This window comes from Cebus imitator, unplaced genomic scaffold, assembly GCF_001604975.1.
Source record: "Cebus imitator isolate Cc_AM_T3 unplaced genomic scaffold, Cebus_imitator-1.0 Scaffold1035, whole genome shotgun sequence".
NCBI classification, from domain to species: Eukaryota; Metazoa; Chordata; class Mammalia; order Primates; family Cebidae; genus Cebus; species Cebus imitator.
This window is the reverse complement of record NW_016108350.1, coordinates 110-25098: the sequence shown is the minus strand read 5'-3', so window position 1 is coordinate 25098 and position 24989 is coordinate 110. Positions and strand designations below refer to the sequence as shown.

The 24989-nt window shown below is 44.3% G+C and overlaps 1 protein-coding gene and 1 pseudogene across 3 annotated transcripts; one reads left to right on the top strand and one right to left on the bottom strand.

The window, feature by feature from the left end:
- Window positions 1-2437: 2437 nt before the first annotated feature.
- LOC108298674 lies at window positions 2438-3548 on the bottom strand (annotated as a pseudogene). Its single transcript, XR_001822648.2, has 2 exons — window positions 3118-3548; window positions 2438-3045 (listed from the first exon to the last, which is right to left on the bottom strand). The product of XR_001822648.2 is annotated as a dehydrodolichyl diphosphate synthase complex subunit NUS1-like (transcript).
- Window positions 3549-11698: 8150 nt separating this feature from the next.
- Window positions 11699-23164, top strand: LOC108298672 (ribosome biogenesis protein BMS1 homolog). Of its 2 annotated transcripts, none has more exons than XM_017521281.2 (9): window positions 11699-11800; window positions 13864-14072; window positions 14967-15157; window positions 16430-16509; window positions 19608-19796; window positions 20702-20844; window positions 21574-21695; window positions 22035-22228; window positions 22919-23164. In XM_017521281.2, the coding sequence occupies exons 2-9, from the start codon at window positions 13897-13899 to the stop codon at window positions 23060-23062; spliced, it is 1239 nt and encodes a 412-aa protein (XP_017376770.1). In that variant the 5' UTR covers window positions 11699-11800; window positions 13864-13896; the 3' UTR covers window positions 23063-23164. The 2 variants fall into 2 exon arrangements, with proteins under 2 accessions (XP_017376770.1, XP_017376771.1); XM_017521282.2 differs by having other exon boundaries at window positions 11740-11810.
- The last annotated feature ends 1825 nt before the right edge of the window (window positions 23165-24989 follow it).

Sequence of the window (24989 nt, the reverse complement as noted above, 5' to 3'; positions counted from 1 at the left end):
CATGTGTGTACCTGTGCAATAATTTTGCATGTTCTTCACATGTACCCCAAAACCTAAAATGCAATAAAAATAAATAAAAAAAATAAAAAATAAAAAAAATAAAGTCCCAGGCAACATCCAACATGAGCTGCCAATCATGTGGATGGGCCGCCTTGGATATTCCAGCCCACTGGAGCCCCCTGATGCCTGCATCCCCAACCAACATCACATAAATCAGAAGAGCTTCCCAGCTGAGCACAGTCAACTTATAGGATAATGAGATTTAAGATGGTTATTGCTTTAAACCACTAAGTGTTGGGGTAATTTGTTATACAGCAAACCAAAACATATGTTATACCCACTTATGAAACTATAAAATATTTCTTTACTTTTTTTTTGAAAATGATTAGTCACTCTATACAGAAAACTATAGACAATAACTTGCTGCCAGTTTTTGTACAGCCTGCAAGGTAAGCATGATTTTTACTCCATAACATGGTGGAAAAAAATCAAAAGAAGAAGATTATTGTATGAGCTATGTGAGAAATTTATATGAAATTCAAATTTCAGTATCCACAAATAAAGTTTGAATGGAACACAGGCATATTTATTCAGTTACATCCTGTCCACCACTGCTTTGTCATGAGAGCAGGAGAGTTCTGTGGTGGTATCAGAGACCATATGGACCACAACAACTAAGATATTTACTGTCTGGCCCTTTCCAGGAAAAGTTCACCAACTCCCTTCTGTTGAGCATTAAATATGTGTCACCATTTTGAACTTAAAATCCTGCACATAAGAGCTTGTATGTGGCCAGGTGCTGTGGCTCATGGCTGTAATCCCAGCACTTTGGGAGGCTGAGGCGGGCAGATATGAGTTTATGAGTTTGAGACCAGCCTGGCCAACATGGTGAAACCTGTCTCTACTAAAAATGAGCTGGGCATGGTGGTGGGTGCCTGTAATCCCAGGTACTCAGGAGGCTGAAGCAGGAGAATCATTTGAACCCAGCAGGCAAAAGTTGCAATGTGTTGAGATTGTGCCACTGCTCTCCAGGCTAGGCAAGAGAGCAAGATTTCATCTAAAATAAAAAATAATAATAATAACTTGTATGTGCCTGAACATTTATTTTTTATTTTTTTAAGTTTAATCATTTTTATTTCAAGTGTATTTTAAAAATCATAAATGGGGCTTCGTAATCTAAAGTTGAAACATTTATCCTTCATAGCTTCAGAATTTGACAAGGAATTGTAGACCATGCTTTTCAAATCCATTAAACTGCTTCATTCCAAATGTACGGTTTTAGATAACTATTATACACTTGTTGATAAGGGTTTTCTGAAAACAGTCTATCAAATATAAAGAATGGTTTCTATCGAAGAATCAGCAGTGAGGGAAGAAATATTAGACACCTATCAAGAAATAAATTATTCATTTTAAAAATAACAGAACCAGTGCTGCTCTCTGTCATGAAAGAGAACATGGAAAATTTATTTTTATAGACTTTGGTAATATTTTATTCCCAACAGAGGCCTTCAATCCTTTTACACACAGTAATCATCAGGACTTACTGAGTAAAAATCTCAGGTATTAACCATGGCCCTAAAACGTGCTATTCCAAAGAGGAACAGGTTACTTTTGAGGAAAAAAGCTGCCTTGGTGACCTCCCTCAAATGCTTATTTTAAATAAAAATAGTTGATGGAAATATTTTTTAAACCAACTTTGGGCATAATATGGCATGCTGCCCATCAAACAAAAAAGGAAATCAAAACTTTCTTTCCTTTTATAATGAGTTCTCCATCTTTACTTTTAAGATTACAGTGTATTCACCTTTTATGCTTGTTTCCTTTTTTTGACTGCCTAATCCAATATTTAAATTTTTTAAAGTCTACATTTCAATGTAGTAAGAGTTATTTTTCAAATAATCTTTATAACCCAGAATGCAGACACCAGAGCAACGGTCTCAAGTCACACTGTTTGACTATAATAAAGAGATGAAAAGGAATGGATATCTGAAGATAGGTATTCCCTCTGCTCTCTCTGAAGGTGAGCAAGCTCTTAACACATGAGCAACACAGAACTCCATTCCTCTGGAGCTCCTTTAAACTCAGAATGATTCAATTCAGTAAGTCAATATATTATTCTTAAAAATTAAAGTTTGGTCACTAAGAAGGACTGAACAAAAATTATTCCCCTCCCATCAAACACAATCAGAAAAGTTCTATCAGGCCCTCTTCTCCCCACAAAAACAAGGAAGTAGATGAGGCTGAAGACGTTAAAGTGTCACATTCCGGTTCCTAAAACATCGCGGCTATTTGCTCAAAGTTGTAGATTTATGTATTTCCTTTTCCAATATGTCCCCATTTATAAGTTTATTTCCACACATACAAACGTGCACATGTGTGCACATGCACACACACACACACACACACACAATCTCAAGTAAGACACCTTTTCGTATTTGCTGATAAATTATGAGGATTACGAACTAGGTGTGTACAGGGTTTCATAGGTGCTTTGTAAACATCAGAGTCACTTGGGTCCTTTCCTCTATAAGCCTAAAATCAAATTATGAAACCTATGACCACTACTTTCCCAGACGCTGTTCACAGGCTGCATGTTGACGAAGGGCAGAGAAAATATCTTCATAACTGATGTTTAGGTGGGAAGGCAAAGAGACAATCTCAGTCAATCTGATGTGCCAGGGAAGAAAGCCTAATGTGCTGTCCACAGGACCAAACTTCAATACTAAATCAGCATCAGGACAACCATTTGAACTAAGTAAACTGCCTAACATATCTACATCCAAATTTGTGGGTCTCTTTTGCTTCTAGGCTACTAACTGGCAAAAGTCCTGAGCAGCTCTCACAGTATCTGCTTTTCCATCTGTCGGGGACAGCACCTTCACTGCCAAATGACAATTTGAAACTTGATCATCTTTGTCATTACTATTTGCGAACTCTGGTGAATATTTTGAACAATCTAGGCCCAGAAGTTCTTGCTGTTGTTTTAAAATTTCATCCATCAATCTGGAATTATTTCTTTTGAAAATGCCTGTAATCCCAGCTCTTTGGGAGGCCAAGGCAGAAGGAACACTTGAGGCCAGAAATTACAGGCTAGCCTGGGCAACATAGCAAGACCCTGTCTCTTGGTAGTCGTAGACGTGAATGTAGTAGATGCCCACGGCCATGCACCACACCACGAGGCTTGCAATATCCGAGAAGCTGGGCTCCTGCTCCACCTCAGTGAACACCAGGCCCATGCGCACAGGCAGCTTCTCCAGGGAACGGCAGTTCTCGCTCCAGCGCAGCCGGTGGTGGGCGGCGGCCAGGCACGACCCCCCCCGCCCCCCGCGCGGGTGCCTGTGGAAACGGCGGTTCCTGCCAATCGCTTGGGTCTTGCGGAGCGTGAAGCCCAGCGGCGCTAGGACCGCGGCAGAGGCGGCGCGCCTGCAGCGCCGCCCAATGCAGTTCCAGGTGCTGAACCGAACGCGGAGCCGGGAGGTGAACGTGCGGTGCAGACAGGGCAGCGCGTGCAGCATCCGCCACACCAACTCGTACACCCGCGTCATACTCTTGTGGCGCTCGGGCACCCTCTCTCCCTCCCGCCCGCTTCCGCGGCGTGACGTCTTTTTATCCATTCCTGCGGCAGGAGCTGGCCATCGCCTCGCGACCCACGCCCCCCCACTCCCAAACCCCTTTCCACTGCCAACACTTCACCTCGCCCCCGCCGCCATCTTCCTCCTCCTGTCTGAACACTTATTTAGGGCTTTTCTACTTATTTATTTTTAATGTTTATAGCGACGCGATCTCACTCTATTACCCTGGCTGCAGTCCAATTGTGCAGTCATAACTCACTGCAGCATCCATGTCCTAAGGAACTTTACTCCCAGCTCAGCTTGTGTCTGGGCTTTCTCACCTAATGGCCACCAGCACCCTGGTGGAAGGGACCGTCCAGGGGGAGCAGTTGGCCCCATCTCAGCTGGAATCTGCCAGGGCAGCTTGGCCTGCAGCTTGCTGGAGTCCATACTTTTCTGTGAGCTCACAGGGCAGATCCTAGGAGCCAAAACTGACCCAGAGGGAATGGAACTCCGGTGGCCAAAGAAACCACTGCCCTCTGTCCTCTTGGCATGCAACCTTGGTTCCACCCATGAAGACCAGAAGGTGGCAGTCTCTGGTTTTCCAAAGACTCGTGGGGTAGGAGTCCAAGACAGAGCACATACTGGCCTCTCACCGTGCCCAGCAGTGGCCTCTGTCATTGCCTCTGGAGTTAGCAGCACAGGTCTTCCATCCAGTCCCCAAAAGGAAGGCAAAGCTGCAGCGCCCATGTGGGGGCCCAAGCCTCGAGGGAGGTTCCACATGCCTTTGAAATGACTACTCTGCTCTGGCTGGAGGCTCCGGGTCCTGCCGCCTGACCCCAAGAGCCTCTCTCAGCTCAGGCCCTGCCTCCTGATCACTCAGGGAGCTTGGCCTCCCAATGACTGTGACCAAGATGGGCTGTGTACTGCCTTTCAGAGTTCCTCCTGCTCTGGTGGACCCAGCTCATTGGTGCCCTGGATGGCTCCCACACCCCCAGCAACCAGAGCTTCTCTCTCCAGGCCCCCTGGGAACTGTGCCTAGCCCATGCCTTGGGCTGTTTCTGGATGCATCCACTGCTCAGCCTCTCAAGGACAAAGGCTGTGTGTGAGCCCACATCGATTGTCAGTGCTTACCATGAGCCTGGTACAAGGAGGCACCCACTGGTGGTTTGTATCTGGTCAGTGACAGGGCAGTGTGACCACACCTTCAGAGTGGAAAGATAACAGGCTTCGAGAACAGACAGCTGTGGGCAGTTGCAGCCTTTGGACAAGTGTTAGCTTCTCTGAGTCTCAGTTTCCTCATCTGCAGAAAGAGAATATTAGCACCCATTTCCCTACAAAATAGCACAGCCACACAAGACTAAAGAGAGGGCTTCTTTTGCCCAGCGTGGTGACTCACACCTGTAATCCCAGCACTTTGGGAGGCCAAGGCATGTGGATAACCTGAGGTCAGGAGTTCGAGACTAGCCTGACCAACATGGTAAAACCCCACCTCTACTAAAAATACAAAATTAGCTGGGCATGGTGGCACATGCCTGTAATCCCAGCTACTAGGCAGGCTGAGGCAGGAGTATAACTTGAACCCAGGAGACCGAGGTTGTAGTGAGTCGAGATCGCGCCACTGCACTCAATCTGGGTAACAACATCAAAACTCTGTCTCACTCTGTCGCCCAGGGTTGAGTGCAGTGGTGCAATCTCAGCTAACTGCAACCTCTGCCTCCCAGTTTCAAGTAATCCTCCTGCCTCAGCCTCCCGAGCAGCGAGACTACAGGTGTCTGCCACCATGGCTGGCTAATTTTTGTATTTTCTAGTAGAGACGGGGTTTTACTGTGTTGGCCAGGCTGGTCTTGAACTCCTGATCTCAAAGGATCCACCCACCTAAGCCTCCCAAAGTGCTGGGATTACAGGCATAAGCCACTGCGCCCAGCCCTAAGGCTCGAGAGAGGTTTTATAGAGACCAACTGGATGAAGCCCTGGGTACCAGATCTGGCACAGGCACTCAAAAAATTCAGTCCCGGCACTCCAGCTCTGGGCTTCTATGTAACTGGCATTCTGTGCCCAATCCATCAGAAGCTGACCTGAGCTGGGGTGAGAGCCTTCACAGTGTCCTACAGGGAAAGTGCTGGGCCAGGGTCTTCAGCCCTGGCTTTTGGGCTTATCCTGCCACTTCTTGCCTATGTGTGCAAAGGAGAGCTGCCTTTTCTGTCTGAATCTCAGGTTTCTCATCTGTAAAATGGGTGTTCCAGCCTGCGTGGGCCACCTCACAGTGGAGGTCCAGGTGCTGTATAGATTGTGAAGGGCCATGTGTCAGGTGGCCCAGGCCACCCAGGGACTGGGCAATCTCACTGGCAGGTGGGCATAGGGATGGCTTTTTTCCAGGAGGGTCTGCCTGGATGGTAACCCAGTGAGAGTCCTCAGTCCCCAGCCGAGCTGCTCTGGGCCCAGCCTGGTCTGAGATCCCATCCCGAAGTTTCCCAAGCTGGACAGGCTGTCTCTGGGTGCCCACTTCCCGCCGTTCCATTTTATTTGCCTGTGCTTAAGCCAGCTCAGGCTTCCAGCATTATTATTAGATAGAGTCTCGCTTTGTTGCCCAGGCTGGAGTGCAGTGGCGTGATCTTAGCTCACTGCAACCTCTGCCTCTCAGGTTCAAGCGATTATCATGCTTCAGCCTCTCAAGTAGCTGGGATTACAGGCACACAAGCATACCTAGCTACTTTGTTTTAGTAGAGACAGGATTTCACCATGTTGGCCAGGCTGGTTTCGAACTCCATACCTCAAGTGATCCACCTTCCTCGGCCTCCCAAAGTGCTGGGATGACAGGCGTGAGCCACTGCATCTGGCCAGGCCTCCAGCTTTTGTAAGAGACTCACATCTGCCCACTTGATGAAGCTCTGGGCAGAGCAAGAAGGAGAAAAACCAGTATTTACTGGAATGGATGAGGGCATTCCAACAGGGACCTTTTGCTGAATGGAGGCAGCATGGAAAAGGGGCAGGTGGGACCCAGATGTACAGGAGCCCGAGGCTGCCCCTTGAGGCTGTCCCAGGAATCCGAGCCCAGCTGCAGCAGCCCCCAAGATTGATGAGGAGCAGCGCGAACCTCTCCCCACCGAGGATGGTGGGCGTGGGGTGGGAGCCGGCCCAGGATGTCCAGGCGCGATAGCCACTGCTTAGGCACTGTCCCAGGCGGGCACAGCTAGGGGCAGGCCCAGCACAATGCAGGCCACCGGCTCAGTGAGCGCAGAGAGGGGTCCCCAGTTTATGCCAAAAACATGTCTTCTTAAACTTTCTCCTCAAGCCTGTCTCATATGCTGGTTCCTGTCTCTCTCTAATAGTTCCTGGGTGCCTGGAAGCAGAGACTTGGCCAGTTCTCCCCAAGCTCAGCTACAGGCTTCCGGGATCCAGGCAAGGTCTGGTTAACCCTGCCCACCTTTTGGGGAGGAAGGCCGGTTGCTCCCCTAGCCTCCACTGTGACATTAGGAGGCAAGGGCAGTCAGGCTGATCACTAGTTTCATCTGGGCCCCCCAGGTGATGAGATGGGCAGTGATGGGTGCATTGGCAGCTAGGCTGGAGTGGCATGGCCAGCTGCCCTAGGCACCATCTTCCCTGCCTGTCACCACTCCTGTCTGACCAAGTAGCAAAGCAAGGTCACAGTGACAAGATCCAGAGGTGGGAGGCTCCAACTGGAGATGGTGCTGCTGTCACAGGCCACCGAAGCAGCAATGTGACAGCTTCTTATGGTGGCAGGCTCTGTCCCCCTGGCTCTGGCTTGATCCTTGTTGTTGTCTGTTTCTTTGCCTTGCCCTTATTTCAGCCTGGCTTCCCTTCCAGGATGTCAGTGCTGAGAGGTTCTTGGTCCACGCCTGTCTCCATCTCTCTTCCCCACTCCCTAAACTCAGGACCTAGTCACTCCTGCTCCTTACACACACACTCACACACACTAACACACATATACGCACTCTCACACTCACATTCTACTGCGCCCCCCTGCCCCGACACACAGACACACACACTCCCAACCTGTCTTCGGAAACAAGTTTCCCTCCCAGAACCTTTATTAAGATCTGTAGGGAGGCCGGGTGTGATGGCTAACACCTGTAATCCCAGCACTTTGGGAGGCCATGGAGGGTGGATCATGAGGTCAAGCGATTGAGACCATCCTGGCCATCATGGTGAAAACCCGTCTCTACTAAAAATACAAACATTAGCTGGTTGTGTGGCACGTGCCTGTAATCCCAGCTACTTGGGAGACTGAGGCAGGAGAATCATTTGAACCTGGGAGGCGGCGGTTGCAGTGAGCAGAGATCGTGCCACTGTACTCCAGCCTGGCAACACAGTAAGACTCTGTCTCAAAAAAAAAATAAAGACCTGTGGGGAATGACCAGGATCTGGGCCCCCAGTGGATCTGTGAGTGTAAACCTGTGTGTGAGCCTATGAGCATCCACGTGGCTGTGGAATTTAGAAAGCATGTGTGCACACAAGTGGGTGTGACAGTGAAGTGCTGAGAGTCGAAAGAGTGTGTGTTTTGGGTCAGTGTGGCCTTGGCTGTGTGGGCACACAGATCAGCTGTGGTGAGGGTGGAAAAATGTGAGTGACTCTCAGTGTGGAAGCTGAGCCCGGGGCAGACGGACGAGTGCACCCTTTGAGCTCCTGTGGAGGCTGCCACCCCATATCTTGCTTGACTACTCCCTCTGTCATCCTGGACTCCCTCAAATCAGGACGGGGTGCGTGAAAGGGGAGTGAAGCTGCTGACCTGTAGGAAGGGGCCTGCCACTCCCTAGGCCTATCAGCCACTGATTTATTCCACATTCCTATAAGTACTTACAAATCCCGGTTTCTGAGGAGCAAGACAACCTCTGCCAGCCAGCTGGAGCTGGTGGGTAGGGAGCTAGGGGGCGAGACACATGGGGGAGGAGAGAGGGACCACACCAGAGGCTGGCATCAGGGACTCCTGAGTTCAGCTCCTAGTTTTGCCAAAGGTTAGCCTGGGCACCCCCATATGTCTTCATCAGGAACTACAGAGCCAGAAATACCATCCACACCTCTGCCCCAGGAAGCAGCCCCTGCCTCTGCCTGATGAAGAGCAAGACTCCCCCTTGACAGCTAGCTTTCTGCCTTGTAGTTACATCTCTCAAGCAGGGATAAAGAGAGGAGTCTTCATGCTTTTGTTGTCTCACTGTGTTGCCCAGACTGGTCTCAAATTCTTGCCCTCAAGTGATCCTCCTGCCTCTAGCTCCCAAAGCACAGAAATTACAGGTGTGAGCTGCCACACCCAGCAGCTTCTTACTCTTTAAACAACACACAAAATTCTCCTTGAGTTCCTGAAGGGGATTGTCTCTTCGAACTCCAAATCTTTCCAGGACACCTTGATCATTCCATCAGGCTTTCTAGATTGGAGGCAGAAGAAACTGCAACTCATTGACCCCTATGTCTTACATGGCTGGAGCAGGAGGAAGAGAGCACGCAGGGAGGTGCTACACACTTTTAAAAAACCAGATCCTGTGAGAACTCTATCATGATGACAGCACTAGAGGAATGGTGCTAAACCGTTCATGAACACTCTGCTCCCATGATCCAATCACCTCCTACCAGGCCCCACCTCCAATATTGGGGATTACAATTCGACACAAAATTTGGGCGGGGACAGACCTATAGCACATGAATAACTGGTACAGATGGCATGTAAAACTGAGACAGAATGAGGTCATTCAGGGACTAAGTATAGACACAGAAGAAAAGGAAAACTGAAGGCTGAACCTATGGCCTCGCTCTAATTTAAATAGGTCAGGTAAGAGCAGGGGAACCAGCAAAGGCAGCTGAGAAAGAACATTCAGAGCTGCAGGTGGAGTACTGTGAGACAAGCGAATCAAAGAGAGAACAGGAGGAGTGGGGCCAGAGTATGTATTGACCATTCTTTTGTGAAGTTTTGCCACAAAGGGGAGTGGAGAAAAGGTGCGGGTCCTGGTATAGGAAATATGGTCAAGACTAATTTGCTTGTTTTGAAGATGAGAGGAATAGCTGCATGTTGTGTGATGATGAGAAGAGACCAGAAGAAAGGGAAATAGTAATGACGGTGGAGAGAGGATAGGATGGCTGGAGTGACATGCTGGAGCAGTAAGAGATGATGGAATTCAGCAGTCCAGTCCAGCATTCTTTGGGTAGACACTGCAGTGGTTCATCCACAGTCACAGGCAGGCAGTAGGAGGCAGATGGGTGGAGATGGACGTGGGAGTTTGTGGAAGACTTTTACCACTTCTATTCTCTTAGCAAAGCAGGAGGCAAGGAAATGGGAGGCAGTGGGAAAGATTGAACAGAGAGGAGGAAGTGCGAAATACTCACTTGGAAGAACGAGAGATGGAATAGAACAGGCAAAGTATGATTAAAGTGAAGACTGCTGGCACGGTCCTGTTTTCCTCCAGCCATGTTTAGTTGTATGGTTGTGGCATGGAATGCATGGAGAGCCGGGTTTATCCAGGGCTTCCATCTTACCAAGCAGATAGGAGGTGACAGGGAGGTGGGTGAATTGAGATGTTCAAGGGACTAATGAGAATGATTGGCCACGGAGTTTAAGCTGGCTCACTAGAGAGGGAAAAGTAATTAAGGAAGGAATAAACAGTGAACAAGTAGTAAGATGTGGATTGGAGTTGCTGGTAAGGTTGCAGGAGTTTTGTTTCAGGGCAGTGTACGGAATAACCTGAATAGCTAGGAGGCGGTGGTCAGAGTGGGATACTGTGGGGGTTGCAGTCTTTGGACCTGACAAGGTCTAAGGTCTGATCATGGAGGGAGGGGGAAGCTGAGGTAGGGCAGAGGACAAGAGTGGGCTTTGTGAGACCAAAAGGGTGTTAGAATGATTATCTTCCCGGATACTGAAATCTCCAAGAAGTAGGAGGCCTAGTGTGAAGAAGTTACAATATCCTAAGCTCTTCAGGGATAAGGGAAGTTTGCACCATGTGGGTAGCCTCCCTAGTCCAACACTCAGTATATAGTGTATGCAGAGTGAATGCCTGGGGGTTTTGAGAACAAGGTCCCTGTAAGAGGACCTGAAGCCTAGGGCTCTCCGTGACAGGAGTGGCCTGGTTTTTTGGTGTAGAATTGAGCCTTGAGTATACCGGTGGGATCATATTAAAAAGAAACCCACCAAGATTAGAGGAAGATGCATCCTCTGACAATGTATGCTCTGTAGGCATCCCAAGTAGCTGGGCTGGAGGTTAGATGGACTCCAAGGCATTTCCTCAGATGGGAATGGACGGAGCCCTGGGAAGGCAAAGCTGTGCAGGAAGAAAATGGCCACATGCTGCGTTCCCTCCGAGGAAGCCCCCTTCCCAGGAGCACTGAAGGTAAGGCAGTTTAGGCTGGGTCAGTTTGTCCCTGTCCTCAGAGTCTGTTGGTCCTGGCAAAAGAGGGCCTTATTTTATTTATTTTTCTTTGAAATAGTATCTCGCTCTCCCGCCCAGGCTGGAGTGCAGTGGCTCAATCTCAGCTCACTTGCAACCTCCGCCTCCAGGGCTCAAGCGATCCTCCCGCCTCAGCCTCGAGTAGCTGGGACTACAGGCGCCCGCCACGACGCCGGCTAATTTCCCCCTCCCCCCGCCCCTCAACCGCGAGAAGGGGTCTCCCTATGTTGCCCAGGCGGGTCTTGAACTCCTAGGCTCAGGCGAACCTCCCGCCTCGGTCTCCCAAAGTGCTGGGATTACAGGCGTGAGCAACCGCACCCGGCCAAAAGAGGGCTTTAGGGCACCCCGGAACGCGAGATGTCCCTCATCTGTCATCTTTAAAGAGGAGGAAGTGGACTCTCAATCGAGCGATAGTCCATTCCTCCCCGGCACGGTGACCCCGCGGAGGCCAGGACCAAATGTGTCTCCTTCCGGCTTGTGTAACACACCAAGTTACCGGCGCCAGGTCGCACAGCCGCCCTGGCCTTCCGGGAGGACTCCTGTGAGCGCGGTGCACGCTGCTGGGGAGTACCACTGCGGGAGTTGAGGCCGCTGATTCCGAGGGCGGGAGGGGCAGAATCAGAAGCGAGGCGGACCCTTCGGACCGCACTGCGTGAACGGCGCCTGCGCGTACACTCAGCTATTCATGACTCGTTCTTCCGGCTCTCCACTGAAAGTCGTCCCCCGGCAGGTTTCTTTTTTCTGCCTTCTTGTTTCCCTCCGGCGAGTCAGCGCGATGGTGAATTTCCGTTTCCGGTGGCTTCCATGCGGACTTGAGGAGTTGCGATTTGTGTTCCGATTCAGTGCCTGGCTGTGGTAGGTGGCGGTAAGGTCCCTGGGTCTTGGGCACTGGGAGGCTCGCCAGTCGTGCAGGTGGGAAGGTCGTTCCCCGGTCCTCCGGGTCATCTTTGCTCCGGAGAATCGGCATATTTCGCATCTATGGGACGCGTGCTGTGGTCGTTGGAAGAGTGACGGGACGGGGAGGGAAGGTAGCAGAGAGACATCGTTTCCCGGAGATGGGGTCCTGGCAGGCGACTTAGACCTGAGCCGGATCTGTTGACCCCAGTTGTGCTTTTCCCACCAAGAAGAAAGACATGGAGAGAAAAACATTACAAGTTCGGAACTAAAATAGAGAAGAAACGTAGTCTCTGAAATCACACAGCTGCTGTTCAGTTTCAAAGCGCACCTAGTGCCAGCTCTCCTAACTTTCGACCAGCGCTCCTTGAATTTCTGTTGATATATAAAGACTTAATGGGCCAGGCGGGGTGGCTCACGTCAGTAATCCCAGTGAAAGGCCGGGATGTGCGGATCGCGAGGTCAACAGATCGAGACCATCCTGGCCAACTTGGTGAAACCCGTCTCCAATAAAAAAGAAAAAAAATCAGCGGGGCGTGGTGGCGCGTACCTGTAGTCGCAGCTACTCCGGAGGCGGAGGCAGGAACATTTCTTGAACCCGGGAGGCATAGGTTGCAGTGGCGCCACTGCACTCCAACCTGGCGACAGAGCGAGACTTGTCTTAAAAACAAAACAAAACAAAAACTTACTTTTTCCACACTGGTGTTTGTGCCTGTGGGAAGCCACTGACTCACCTTCATGCTCCAGGGCAGTCTTCCTATGTATTCCTCATTGTATGGCATGGAAGATACTAGTTTGGATTTCCCTCTGCAAATCAGATCATAGCTGTACCCATTTACTGGCACAGTGCCTAGCACATCATAGACAGACACAAATATTTATTAAACGAAATTAATACAGTACCTTAATTGAATGAAATGGCACCCTGCCCCACCTTTTTAAAAACAAGCTGTCAGATTTTATGTACCCCGATTTCCTAAAAGCTCACTAATTCAGTGATTGCCAGTTTATTGCCACAGATTGCCAGGTAGCTCAGAAATCACTGGAAGGGTCTCTGTAAGTCCATGGAGTCTCCAGGCATCATCTAGAACCAGTCATTTCTCACACGTACAGATAACTGCTGTTTTTCAAATGTATGTAGATGAGTTGTAATTTAGAAGTTTTACAGAGTCAACAGGTACTAAAAGTAATACTACGATCATATTGGAGGTTCATAAAAACGTTTTTAGGCCTGGTGCAGTGGCTCACACCTGTAATCTCAGGACTTTGAGAGCCAAGGCAGGTGGATCACCTGAGGTTGGGAGTTCAAAACCAGCCTGGCCAACATGGTGAAACCCCGTGTCTATTAAAAATACAAAATTAGCGGGGTGTGGTGGTGCATGCCTGTAATCCCAGCTTCTTGGGAGGCTGAGGCAGGAGAATCGCTTTGAACCTGGGTGACGGAGGTTGCAGTGAGCCAAGATTTTACCACTGCACTCCAGCCTGGGTGACAAGAGCAAAACTCTGCCTCAAAAAAAAAAAAAGTTTTTACATTTTTTATTGAAATTTAAGTTTTAGTTTAAGTTAGGAAATCACTTCATTAGTCCCATTGATGTCTAAGTCTGAGCTGTCCAGTATAGTAGCCACATGTGACCATTTATAGAGTGGAATCAATTAAAAATTCATTTTTTCGGTTTCCCTAAGTACATTTTAAGTAACCACATGTGGCAAATGGCTAAATGGCTGAAAAGTACAGATATAGAATATTTCCATCCTTGCATAAATAAATACTTTTGATATTGACACTTAAGATGATTAAAAAGTAACTTAACTGTAAAATGTAACCTTACCAGAGGTAACTCATCTAATTTATAGCATAACAGAAATGAAGTTAGGGATGGTTAAGCAGTCTCTACCCTTGTTCAGTGAGCAAATACATCATCTCTTCTTAAAGAAATAAATGAAATTTACTGTTTTTTCCCTGGGTATTGCCTGGATTGTAAACTGCTTCTCCCACATCCTTACCCCAACCTTCTTCCTTGTAGGTTAGAGTTACTTGTTATTGGTAAATAGCCACTATGGAGGCTAAGGACCAGAAGAAACACAGAAAGAAAAACAGTGGGCCCAAAGCTCAAAAGAAAAAGAATCGGCATCTGCAGGATCTCCAGCTAGGAGACGAAGAAGATGCCCGGAAGAGAAATCCCAAAGCCTTTGCAGTTCAGTCTGCTGTGCGGATGGCTCGATCCTTTCACAGGTATGTTTGGCTACGGTCTGGTGGTTCTTCCGTTGATGCTTTTTAAATAGTAGGAGCCTCTCACAGGTGACATTTGGATTCACGAGTCTAGTCCAGCTCCAGAGGACATGGAGATGCATGCTGGGTGGCTTTCACTAAAACATGAGAAATCTTTCCCATACAAGCTGTCTTGCCTTCAGCATCTGCACACTGGTTGGTTTTTCTTGCCCAAGATAAAGGAATTCATAGAATTTGTTTGTTCCTAAACTTTAAACTGTTTCTGTCGTGATAAATGTGCTTTTTCCCTCTGGATATGTTTTACATAGCTGTAATATAAAATACAAAAATTACTGTATTTAATACTAACATAGCTCTGTTTAGTGAGTCCTTGTGATATGCCTAGCAATGTACTTTAAACATTTTTCAACTAAATGTTTACAGCAGCCTTACCAGAGTAAGGCTGCCCTCGTTTTGGGGATAAGAAAACTGAGGTCAAGAAAACAAGTTACCTCCAATCATATAACCAGTTTTTACCTATTTACTCTTCTATTTAGGAGAGCCAAATTTAACTCTAGAGCTTCTGCTGTTATCTGTTATGATGCACTGCCTCAGTAGTTACCTTTTACCATTAAAGTCACTCATAAAACCCAGTCAGATTTAAGGGGTGTTTAATTTTCAACTCTATATACTGTTGAAGTCATCTTGTTACACGTTATCGAATAGCAATTATTGGATGGGGGCCAGAAATTAACAAGCCAATAATTAACAAGTTAATATATTTATATATTGTCTGTTGTACTCTCTAAAATACTAAAGTACTCTCTATAAGTATACTAAAAAAAAGCCTGCTTATAAGATTGATACCTTTTACTCCATTTTGAAAATGAGTTTACTATTTTTTGTTTTCGTGAATAGAACTCAGGATTTGAAGACAAAAAAGCATCATATTCCAGTGGTTGATCGAACTCCACTAGAGCCCCCGCCAATCGTGGTGGTCGTGATGGGGCCTCCAAAAGTTGGAAAAAGCACTTTGATACAATGCCTCATTCGGAACTTCACCCGGCAGAAGTTGACGGAGATCAGAGGCCCGGTGACAGTCGTGTCAGGTAAGAGATGCTGCCACAGACACAGTTGGCGTGGCTGGTGTCATCTGAGGGACATGCATGTGTTTGTTGTTTCCTTGAGTGGAACATATTAAAGATTGTCATATCATGTTAACCTCTCTTATGCTTTTACTAAGTTGGCTATAGCTTCAGAAAAGGGTAAGTTCTCAGAAATAGGGATGTGATACATGTCTTATTGTGACTGCCCAATGGCTTTGCCAAGTATGTTTCTTGGAAGGGCCTAGGAGGCCTGGTCACCTCGTGAACACATCATTTAACGGATAGCACACACTTCCTATGTGCCAGGCGCACATGCTTGCCCTTATGAAGCCACATTCTGGTGGAAGTGAGTTTTCTCTTTTTCCTGTGATAATTTGTCTGCTTTGGGAGATGGTGACCTTTCCAAGTTTGAGGGAAAATGAAACAAGCTTCCAGTGGTAGAATGGCAATGTACAGTCTGAAACCTTTTGTTATTGCAATAATATAGTTGGATTGAGGCTTTTTTTTTTTTTTTATCTTTGGAGCATCCATATTTTCTTTCTCTTTTTTTGAGACAGAGTCTTACTCTGTGGCACAGGCTGGAGTGCAGTAGGGTGATTACAGCTCACTGCAGCCTCAACTTCCTAGGCTCAAGCAATCCCCCTACCTTAGCCTTCTGAGTAGTGTATGCCACCATGCCTGGCTAATTTTTCCTTTTTTTTTTTTTTCTTTCCCTGTAGAGATGGGGTTTCCCCATGTGACCCAGGCTGGTCTCAAAACTCCTGGGCTCAAGGGATCTGCCTGCATCGGCCCCCCAAGGTTTTGGGACTTAAGGCGTGAGCCAGTGTGCCCAACCCATATTTTCTTGATCATTTTCTTTTTACCTTAATTTAGAAATAATTATTGTTATGAATATTCTGTTGCATTATGTTTGAGGATGTTTTTAGCTATGGTGGGAATACGGGAAGTTTTGATAGAGGTGAAGACATTGGCCTGCAGCTGAACAGCAGGATTGTGGTTATCATGGAGCCTGTCCAGTCAGGATTTTCTCTGTATGAGCACTTTTATTCATCTGGGTAGACTTCTGATATTATTTCAGTTTAGAACACAGCAAGAAAAACAAGATGAAATTTATTTTATGTTACCAGTTTTTGCCTATAAAAATGAACTTCTAGTATACTCCTGTAAACATATACGGCGTTTTACTGGACACAATTAAAACATGAAAATTAGAGTTGATGCTTAGAGTTTTTTCAGAGTCTTTTTAAAGTAAACTTTTTATCTTTTCACTTATAGGTAAAAAGCGCAGACTCACCATTATTGAATGTGGATGTGACATTAACATGATGATTGATCTGGCTAAAGTAGCAGATCTGGTAAGTCAGCAAGGGCAGCCTGGGGTGCTGATGGAGACTTACAGCATTGTGGTGGGTTATTTACACCATGATGAAGGGAAGAAAGTTTTATGATTATTAAAGGAAACATGGTCTTCATGAGGGATACAGTACATGTGATTGAATTGATGATAATAATAAATGTTGTTATATTAATAATAAAAATGGAATGTGCACAATAAAATATATTCCATAATCTAAAAGCAAATCACAAGATGGAGAAAAACCTTTAATGAACACAGCTAATAAGAACTCATTAACTTACGTGTGTGTATATATATACACGTGTGTGTATATATACATATACACATGCAAGTTAATGAGTTATATAATGAACATATGTATATGTGTGCATACATTCAAATATATCGTAGTAAGTACCGTTTCTTCCTGGACCATTCCTGGCACTATGCTAACTGCTTCCTACAAATTTAGCTTACATAAACCCTTGATACACCCTTGAGGTGAGTCAGTATTATCTGTTGTTTCCATAAGATGAAATAGAGGCTCCCAGCAGTTACGTACCTTGTGTGAAGGTGGGACCCTTGTTCCCGATGGTTCCGGAACCTTCCTCCTTAATAGTAATGATAAGTAAGTACATGAATTGCCCTCAAGAAGTGGTCAGAGTTTATCAATTGAAAATCTAGACAGTACTCAGTGTATAGAAAACGTACACGCGTTTGCATTTATGGAAATGGTAAGGTTCACTATTTTCTGATATTCTATTAACTATCTTTTAAATTGACAAAAATAAAATACAAATTAGTAAAAAAAAAAAAAAATATTGATTAGGAAGTGTGGGTGACAGATACCTTGGTTTTTTCATTTTTATTTAGTTTTTTCTAGACAGCTGTTTGGTGTGGTGACAAAGAGCTACATATTTTATACTTTGGTACAGGAAACTCCTAAATTACAAAGTAAAAAGTAATACAGATTTTAAAGTTGTGTCATTGTAATGTCAGGAAGCCAAATAACATTCAAATTTTGAACATGTAATGCTGCTGTTAATAAAAATAAGTGTTGTTATTAATGTAGTATAAGCTTGTTAAATCTTGTATACTTGAAATGATTGGGATAGTTCAAAGAAGTCATTTGTTTCTCTTTTATTTAAAATGTAGCAAGTTTCTAATTTTGAAGACATACTTATTGAGAGATGCCATTACATTTTTATTTTTAATTATTATGAATACATAATAGTTATACATATTTATGGGGTACATGTGGTATTTTGTTAGAAGCGTACAATGTTTGATGATCAAATCAGGGTAATTAGGATATCTATCACCTCAAACATTTATCATTTCTTTGTGTTAGGAACATTTCAATTTCATTCTTTTAGTTATTCTAAATTAAAATTATAGCCATCCTATTGTGCTGTTGGACACTAGAATTTATTTTATTGAAGTGTATTTTTTTTTTTACCTGTTAACCTTTCCCTCTTTGTCCCTCCCTCCCTGCTACTCTTCCCAGCCTCTTAACCATCATTGAGGCAGATGCCTATTATGTAAACCTTTTTAAGATTTTCAAAAGGAACACAGACATGGTAAAGTACTCTAACTGTAATGCAGGATACACACAATGCACATTTTCTTTTTCCCTGCTCTAACTGCCGGTCTCTCAGATCCCTGCAGAGCAGTATCCTTCCAGATGCATATAAACACACACACCACCCTTTAAAAATACAAATGGTAGCTTATTTGACACACTGTTCTGTGCTTTGCTTTTCTCATGTAATATATCTTGGAGGTATAATCAGTAAGTATTGTAGTTCTGTCTCCTTTTTAATCCATTCTATGGATACACCATAATTTATTTAGCCTACCTTATGTTGCTTACTCTGCTCTGGGTTGTCAAAGCCTCCTGAGTATGCAGAGGCACACACAATATGTAAATTTAGGTTTGTACATGTGTGTGTGGATTAGGGAAGTAACACTGGCTTAGATGACAAAGATTGGCAGCTGAGATACTGTTTGCCCCCTGTTCTTCCTGACCCTACAACCAGCTGCTTGCCCCTTGGCACTCTGTGGCATCAGATGTGGTGTGAAGATATTCAACCTGTCCTTTGAGCTGGTCCAGTGTTGCTGGAGGACTCTGCTTGCTGCTTCAGTCTGCAGTGGCAGCTGTGCTTTCTCACAAGCCCAGCTTCATATATTCTGTAGTTTCAGATTTTGAATGTTTCTCAGTTTAATCAAAGATGGGCATTTCTGTTTCCATTTTTTTGTTATTTTTAGTTATCTAAGGAAAGATAAGAACAGAAGTGTCTTTAATATTAAAACTAGAAGTTTCCAGGAATCAATTCTGAAATTATTTTGCATCTTTGAAGTGTCTTAAATTTTAAAAATTGATCTTACCTGCTTAAATTTTCTTGTAGACTATGATTCATCGTAATTGTACTATTTTTGACTTAATTCAAAAAAAAAAAATTCTGAGCAATTGAGTTATACAAATCAACATATAAAATAAATGTTTCCACTGCATACTTCCCAGCAAAAAACAGATTTTTTTTTTCTATGAGGAGATTAAGACATATTTAATATTTTATTGATTACCATTTTGTTCCCATTCTTTGAGTGTCAAGAGACCTGTTATTTGGCTTAAAAATACCTTGCAGAAAACTTCACTTCTTTCAATTAGGATTTCTTAGGTAAGGTCCATGTTAGACCCAGCCTTTTCTGAGTACTTCTCATACATTAAAATTCTTAAAATGAAAGTTTGTATCCTAGTGGCCATTGTCTTATGGTTGCCTTTTAGAGCGAGACAGAGGGTGGTGGTTTCTCACTAATAGGGTGATGCCTGTTAGTCATTTGATTTAGTCTGGATTGGGACTTTTCTGTCAAGGGCCAGATAGTAAATATTTTTGGCTTTGTGGATCATATCTCTTGCAGCTACTTAGCTCTGCATTTGTAGTGCACAGGCAGCCATAGACAATATGCAAATGAATTACGTGGCTGTGTCCCAATTAAAGTTTAGTTACAAAAACAGGAGTTGGGCTGGATTTGGCCCGTGGGCCAGTTGCCAACCCCTAGTGTAGGTGGTCTGTTTTGGTAGTCTCTTTGAGAAATGATGTGTTCTGCTTTTAGGTACTGATGCTTATAGATGCCAGCTTTGGGTTTGAAATGGAAACGTTTGAGTTTCTAAACATCTGTCAAGTACACGGCTTTCCTAAAATTATGGGAGTTCTCACCCACCTCGACTCCTTCAAGCATAATAAACAACTGAAGAAGACAAAGAAGCGATTAAAACACAGGTTCTGGACAGAAGTTTACCCGGTAGGAAGAGAAATAATTGTTGAATACTAACAGTATAATCCTTTTAAAATAGACTGAAGAGACCAGGTGCAGTGGCTCATGCCTATAATAACAGCACTTTGGGAGACAGAGGCGGGCGGATCACTTGAGGCCAGGAGTTTCGTACTCAGGGCAACATGGCCAAACCTATCTAATAAAAATGCAAAAATTAGCCAGTGTGGTGGCATGCGCCTGCAATTCCAGCTGCTTGTGAGGCTGAGACATAAGAATTGCTTGAACCTGGGAGGCAGAGGGTGCAGTGAGCTGAGATCGTGCCATTGCATTCCAGCCTGGGTGACAGAGTGAGATTCCATCTTAAAAAAAAAAAAAAGACTGAAGAGACATTAGTAAACATCTCTATAGCATTCACCTCCTGAATTTTCTTTGTGTGTGTGTGTGTGTGTGTGTGTGTGTGTGTGTGTTTTCACAGTCTCTGGAAGATTTCCCTCAAGAGACTGCTTATTCTGAGCCTCTTGGTGTATCTCACTGGTCCCTTGTACCTGCTGCACCAGGCAGTGTCTGGCTGTTTTGGGATCGAGACTTTAAATAGAGTATATCAGGAGTTTCTTGGAGTTATAGGACCAGGCACTGCCCCTTCCTTTGCATACTGCTGTGGTTCATTGGCCACAGAACCATTTCTGTGTTCAGAGGCCTCACCTCCTTCTCCTCACCATTCTTAGACACCTCTGCTCAGCTGCAGAGCAGTCTGCCTCTGTGGGGTTCTAATAAGTCCTGAAAGAAGCCAGCAAGGCTCTGGAAGCCTCAGGACAGTGGTTTGCTGGAAGTTTCCCTTCTTACAATTGCTTCTTGTTTAGAGTTTTTATTTTGCAGCAGTATTAATGAGAATTTAATTGAAATTTAAGTTTTAATTTTCCTTTAATGTTTAGGGTGCAAAGCTGTTCTACCTTTCTGGAATGGTGCATGGAGAATATCAAAACCAAGAAATCCACAACCTGGGCCGTTTTATTACAGTTATGAAGTTTAGGCCTCTCACATGGCAAACTTCTCACGCTTATATCCTGGCAGACAGGTAAAAAGTGATTGTAAACTTTTTCTTCCTGGGCCATATATTTCAAAGTTAAAAAGGCTAGAAAAAGAAAAGAACAGTGATAGGATTTATTTTGTGCCAATTTGAATAGTAGGGGTAGAAGTGTAGTTGATGGAAAATGTCTACTTACTTATTGCTCCAAGATGCTGTGCCTTTGGGAGTAAATTAATTACGAGATGTTTAGGAAAATGGGTGGATTTGGAAGCATTTAAGGCTGTAGGATATGACCCCATCCTACGTTCAGCCTCAGTTTTCAGTGATGCTGCCTTGTACCCATGTGCTTTGAGTTCTTCGTGTTTGCCTTCAGTTTCCTTCCTTTGTGCCCTTCCTCACGTGGTTTTCTCAGCCTGGAATACCCTTTTTTCACCTGCCAGAATCCATATCACAGTAAAAATCCCATAGTACAGGCTCACCGTCTTTCAGAAAGGGATTTTCTGAATATGTTCTTCACTCTTCCCTGACCCCAGGTGGACGTCATCTCCCTGTCTGGTTTCTCATGGAATGAATGTCACTTTCAGCCTAGAGACACAGTTGTGTGTCTGTCCCTTTTCCTCTGGTGGATGGTGAACAGTGCTTCCTTATTTCTGCATTTTCTAGTTTTCTAAACAACGTGCTTACCAGACAAGAGTGTGATGAGTCACTGACACATGAAAGGAGGGATAGGAAGTTCTGGCATTCATTTCTGCTGTATGGCTGAGTTTATTTTTCTAGGATGGAAGATTTGACAAACCCAGACGATATCCGAACAAACATCAAATGTGACCGGAAAGTGTCTCTTTATGGTTATTTAAGAGGAGCACACTTGAAAAATAAAAGCCAGATTCACATGCCAGGTATTGTCTTGTTGTTAGAACATGCTAGAATTACACATAGGATTCTCGAGATTGCTTCGTTTCTCAGGAAAACTGAAAAATGACCAAACAAGGGAAGATGGCCTTGCTGGAGGTTTTAAACCCAGCTATGTATAGGCCTGCAATGGTGTTATCGAATCCTCTCCTCTGACTTCTTGTCTTGTAGTGAGAGGGGCACTATTCCAGTGTGCCACAATGCCCTTTAGTGTCGTGCTTTAAGCCCTTGGACTGTGGATTATTTTTACCCCCACAGTGAACAATAGGTACTTACTGACTTCTTGTCAGCTGAAGCTGGCTTTTTAAAAGGGTCCTGTCTTCTAGGTGTAGGAGATTTCACCGTGAGTGACGTCAGTTTCCTCCCAGACCCTTGTGCTCTTCCTGAACAACAGAAGAAGCGCTGTTTAAATGAGAAGGAGAAGCTGGTTTATGCGCCTCTTTCTGGAGTTGGGGGTGTGCTGTATGACAAAGACGCTGTATATGTTGACCTTGGTGGCAGCCACGGTTTTCAGGCATCGGTGAGACACAAGTCATTGTTCTGAACTCTCATTCTTCTTTCCTAATCTATTTTTTAACCACAAAAGTAATGTACTCAGCTTTTATTTCTTGAAGACTTTTCTCTTGTACTTATAATAAAGGTCTAAATGCATATTGTAAATATATAGAATAAAAAGAAAACTTTTTTTTCATTATACCAAGAAGAGTCCTGTCCATGCCTCCTTGATCCATGGCCCCAGTGTGGGCACTGCTGCCAGTGGTGCCTGCATGGCCCATCCTCGTTTCTACAAAATCAATGTGCTTTCCAGCTCTCATTGGTCTTTTTCTTTTTCTCATTCCCAGTGATCTCCTTTGTGTTTTAAAGTGGGCTTCAAATGTTTATTTCTTGGTTCTGAAGTTGAATTGTATTGGGTTAAAATCAGGGTTATTTAAAAATGTTAGAAAAGCTAGCATTGTGGTTGTAGCACTGGAACTGAGGCTTTTTAAGCTAGGTTTTTAGGTTTTTATACTCCCTGAACTTTGGAAAAGTTTAATGGAGATGGGGATCCATTTCAGGCTTTGTTGTAAAGATTTTCTTCTCTGCTTTTCGAGGCATTAAGAAAGGTTCTCAGGAAATGTGTCTAAGGTAATTTTGAGAAACTGAGTGAAACCAGTGTCTCTCCAGGATCTTTATACTTTCCTCACGTCCCCTTTCTTGGTGCTGTTGACAGGATGAGGTGGGGTCCACCCATGAGCTGGTCCAGAGTCTCATCTCCACCCATTCCACCATTGATGCCAAGATGGCTTCAAGTCGAATGATGCTGTTTTCTGATTCCAAGGCACTTGGGTCAGAGGATATAGATAATCAAGGGTAAGTCTGCTTTTTTTCTATTTTTAATAAAAGGATGTATTACAGAAGATGCGTAGTTCTGCCATCAGAACACATTTTGGTGGGATTAATTCCAGATTGTTTTGTTTTTCTTTGTGTGTGCATGTATCTCTGAGGGCTCTTCACATACCTGACATTACAAGGGAGTATTTTCTTGAAATAAAATACAGGATGCATTTTTCAAGACCCTAAATATTACTCAAATGCCACACCATCTTCCATAGGTTGCTTTTTGTTTTTAAGAGACCTGAGGCCACTGGGCTTTCTTTTGGTGGCCAAAACGCTAGAGCAGAGTCAGGGAGTTTGTGGCTGCCCAGAAGCCATGTGCCTTGTCTCTGAAAGTTTTGTTTAGATTATGTTTTATTATCTCCTGTGGGTAGGTTTCCACTGATGTGTGGCTTATGTAAATTATTTTTCAGTCTAGGTTGGGAATTTGTGTGCCTTTATACATAATGGATGTTTGTAAAACATTGGTTTTGTTGTATTGATTTATGACTCCCAGTAAAATTTTTCTGAAAATTTGTTGCAATGTACATAAACCACCTAGCACAATGCCTGACAGATACGAAGTGTTCACCGAAAGATCACTCTTTTATAATGAGCGTTATGAGCTGTTTTCATTTTTGCATATCCTTCTAGTCATCCTTGTCTATAAGAATACTCCCTTCTAATGTAGTTACAGTTAAAATACATAGTTTTATTTCTATATTCCGAGCATTTCCTTTTTCTATACAGTCTTTGTGTAGTCATCATGTTGTTATTATTGGTGTATTCTTTTTGTTTGTTTGTTTTTGCGATAAGGTCTCACTTTGTCTCACAGGCTGCAGTGCAGTAGCATGATCTTGGCTCACTGCAACCTTGAACTCCCAGGCGCAAGTGATCCTCCCGCTTCAGTTCCCCAAGTAGCTGGGACTACAGGAGTGTGGGAGCCTTCAGCCTGTCTCCTGTGTCCTTTCAACCACTCCCGGCTAATTTTTTTATTGTTATCTAGAGAAGAGGTCTCACTATGTTGCCTAGGTTGGTCTAGAACTCCTGAGCTCAAGCTCAAGTCCTCCTGCCTTGGCCTCCCAAAGTCCTGGGATTACAGATGTGAGCCACTATGCCTGGCCTATTATTGCTGTATTCTAACTTACCATCTCTTATGGTATGATTTTTAGTTTTTTCTAATTTATGTTTTCATAATTTAAATATCATGCTACATTAAACAGCTTCATACAGTTTTCTTTCATTCTGTGATTTTAGCCTCCTGATGATTATTCTCTGTCAATTGTGGCACTGGTGACTTAAAATGGATTTTATTCCTCGGTCACTCCTCCTACATTTGTTAGCTGGCATTTTTAACAAAGAGCTTTCACTTCTCCCCTTTATTTCGGTATCACTGCTGACTAATGCACTTGCATTTTATTCCATGTGTTATTTTCTATCACTATCATTATTCTTTCTGATGCCTGTGCTGTCTCAAATTCGGCCGCGGGAGTCTTCAGCCTGTCTCCTCTGTTCTTTCAACTGTCTTTGTTAGTCTTTGAGTGTTTCTTACCTTCTGACAGAAAAAGAGGATCAGGCTCATTTTGCCCTCTTTCTGCTTTGGGCCCAGACTCAGCCATTTCTCTTAAGGATCATGTGTTTTTAGCTTAGAAATAAATCAGCTTTCCAAAAGATCTACAAAATATTAACTTCCCTTTTCAGCAATTTTTTTCTAAAATTAGATTTTTTTTTTTTTTTTGAAGAAGGTTATTCCTTTATTCTCTCTGTAAGTTTTTTTTTGAAGTGTGGTATTAGGGAACCACGCCTGAGTTTGCTTATTAACTCTTACAATGTTTATCGGATCATTTTTTTTCTTTTTATTTTTATTTTTATTTTTTTTCCCATTTATTTATTTTATTGCATTTTAGGTTTTGGCGTACATGTGAAGA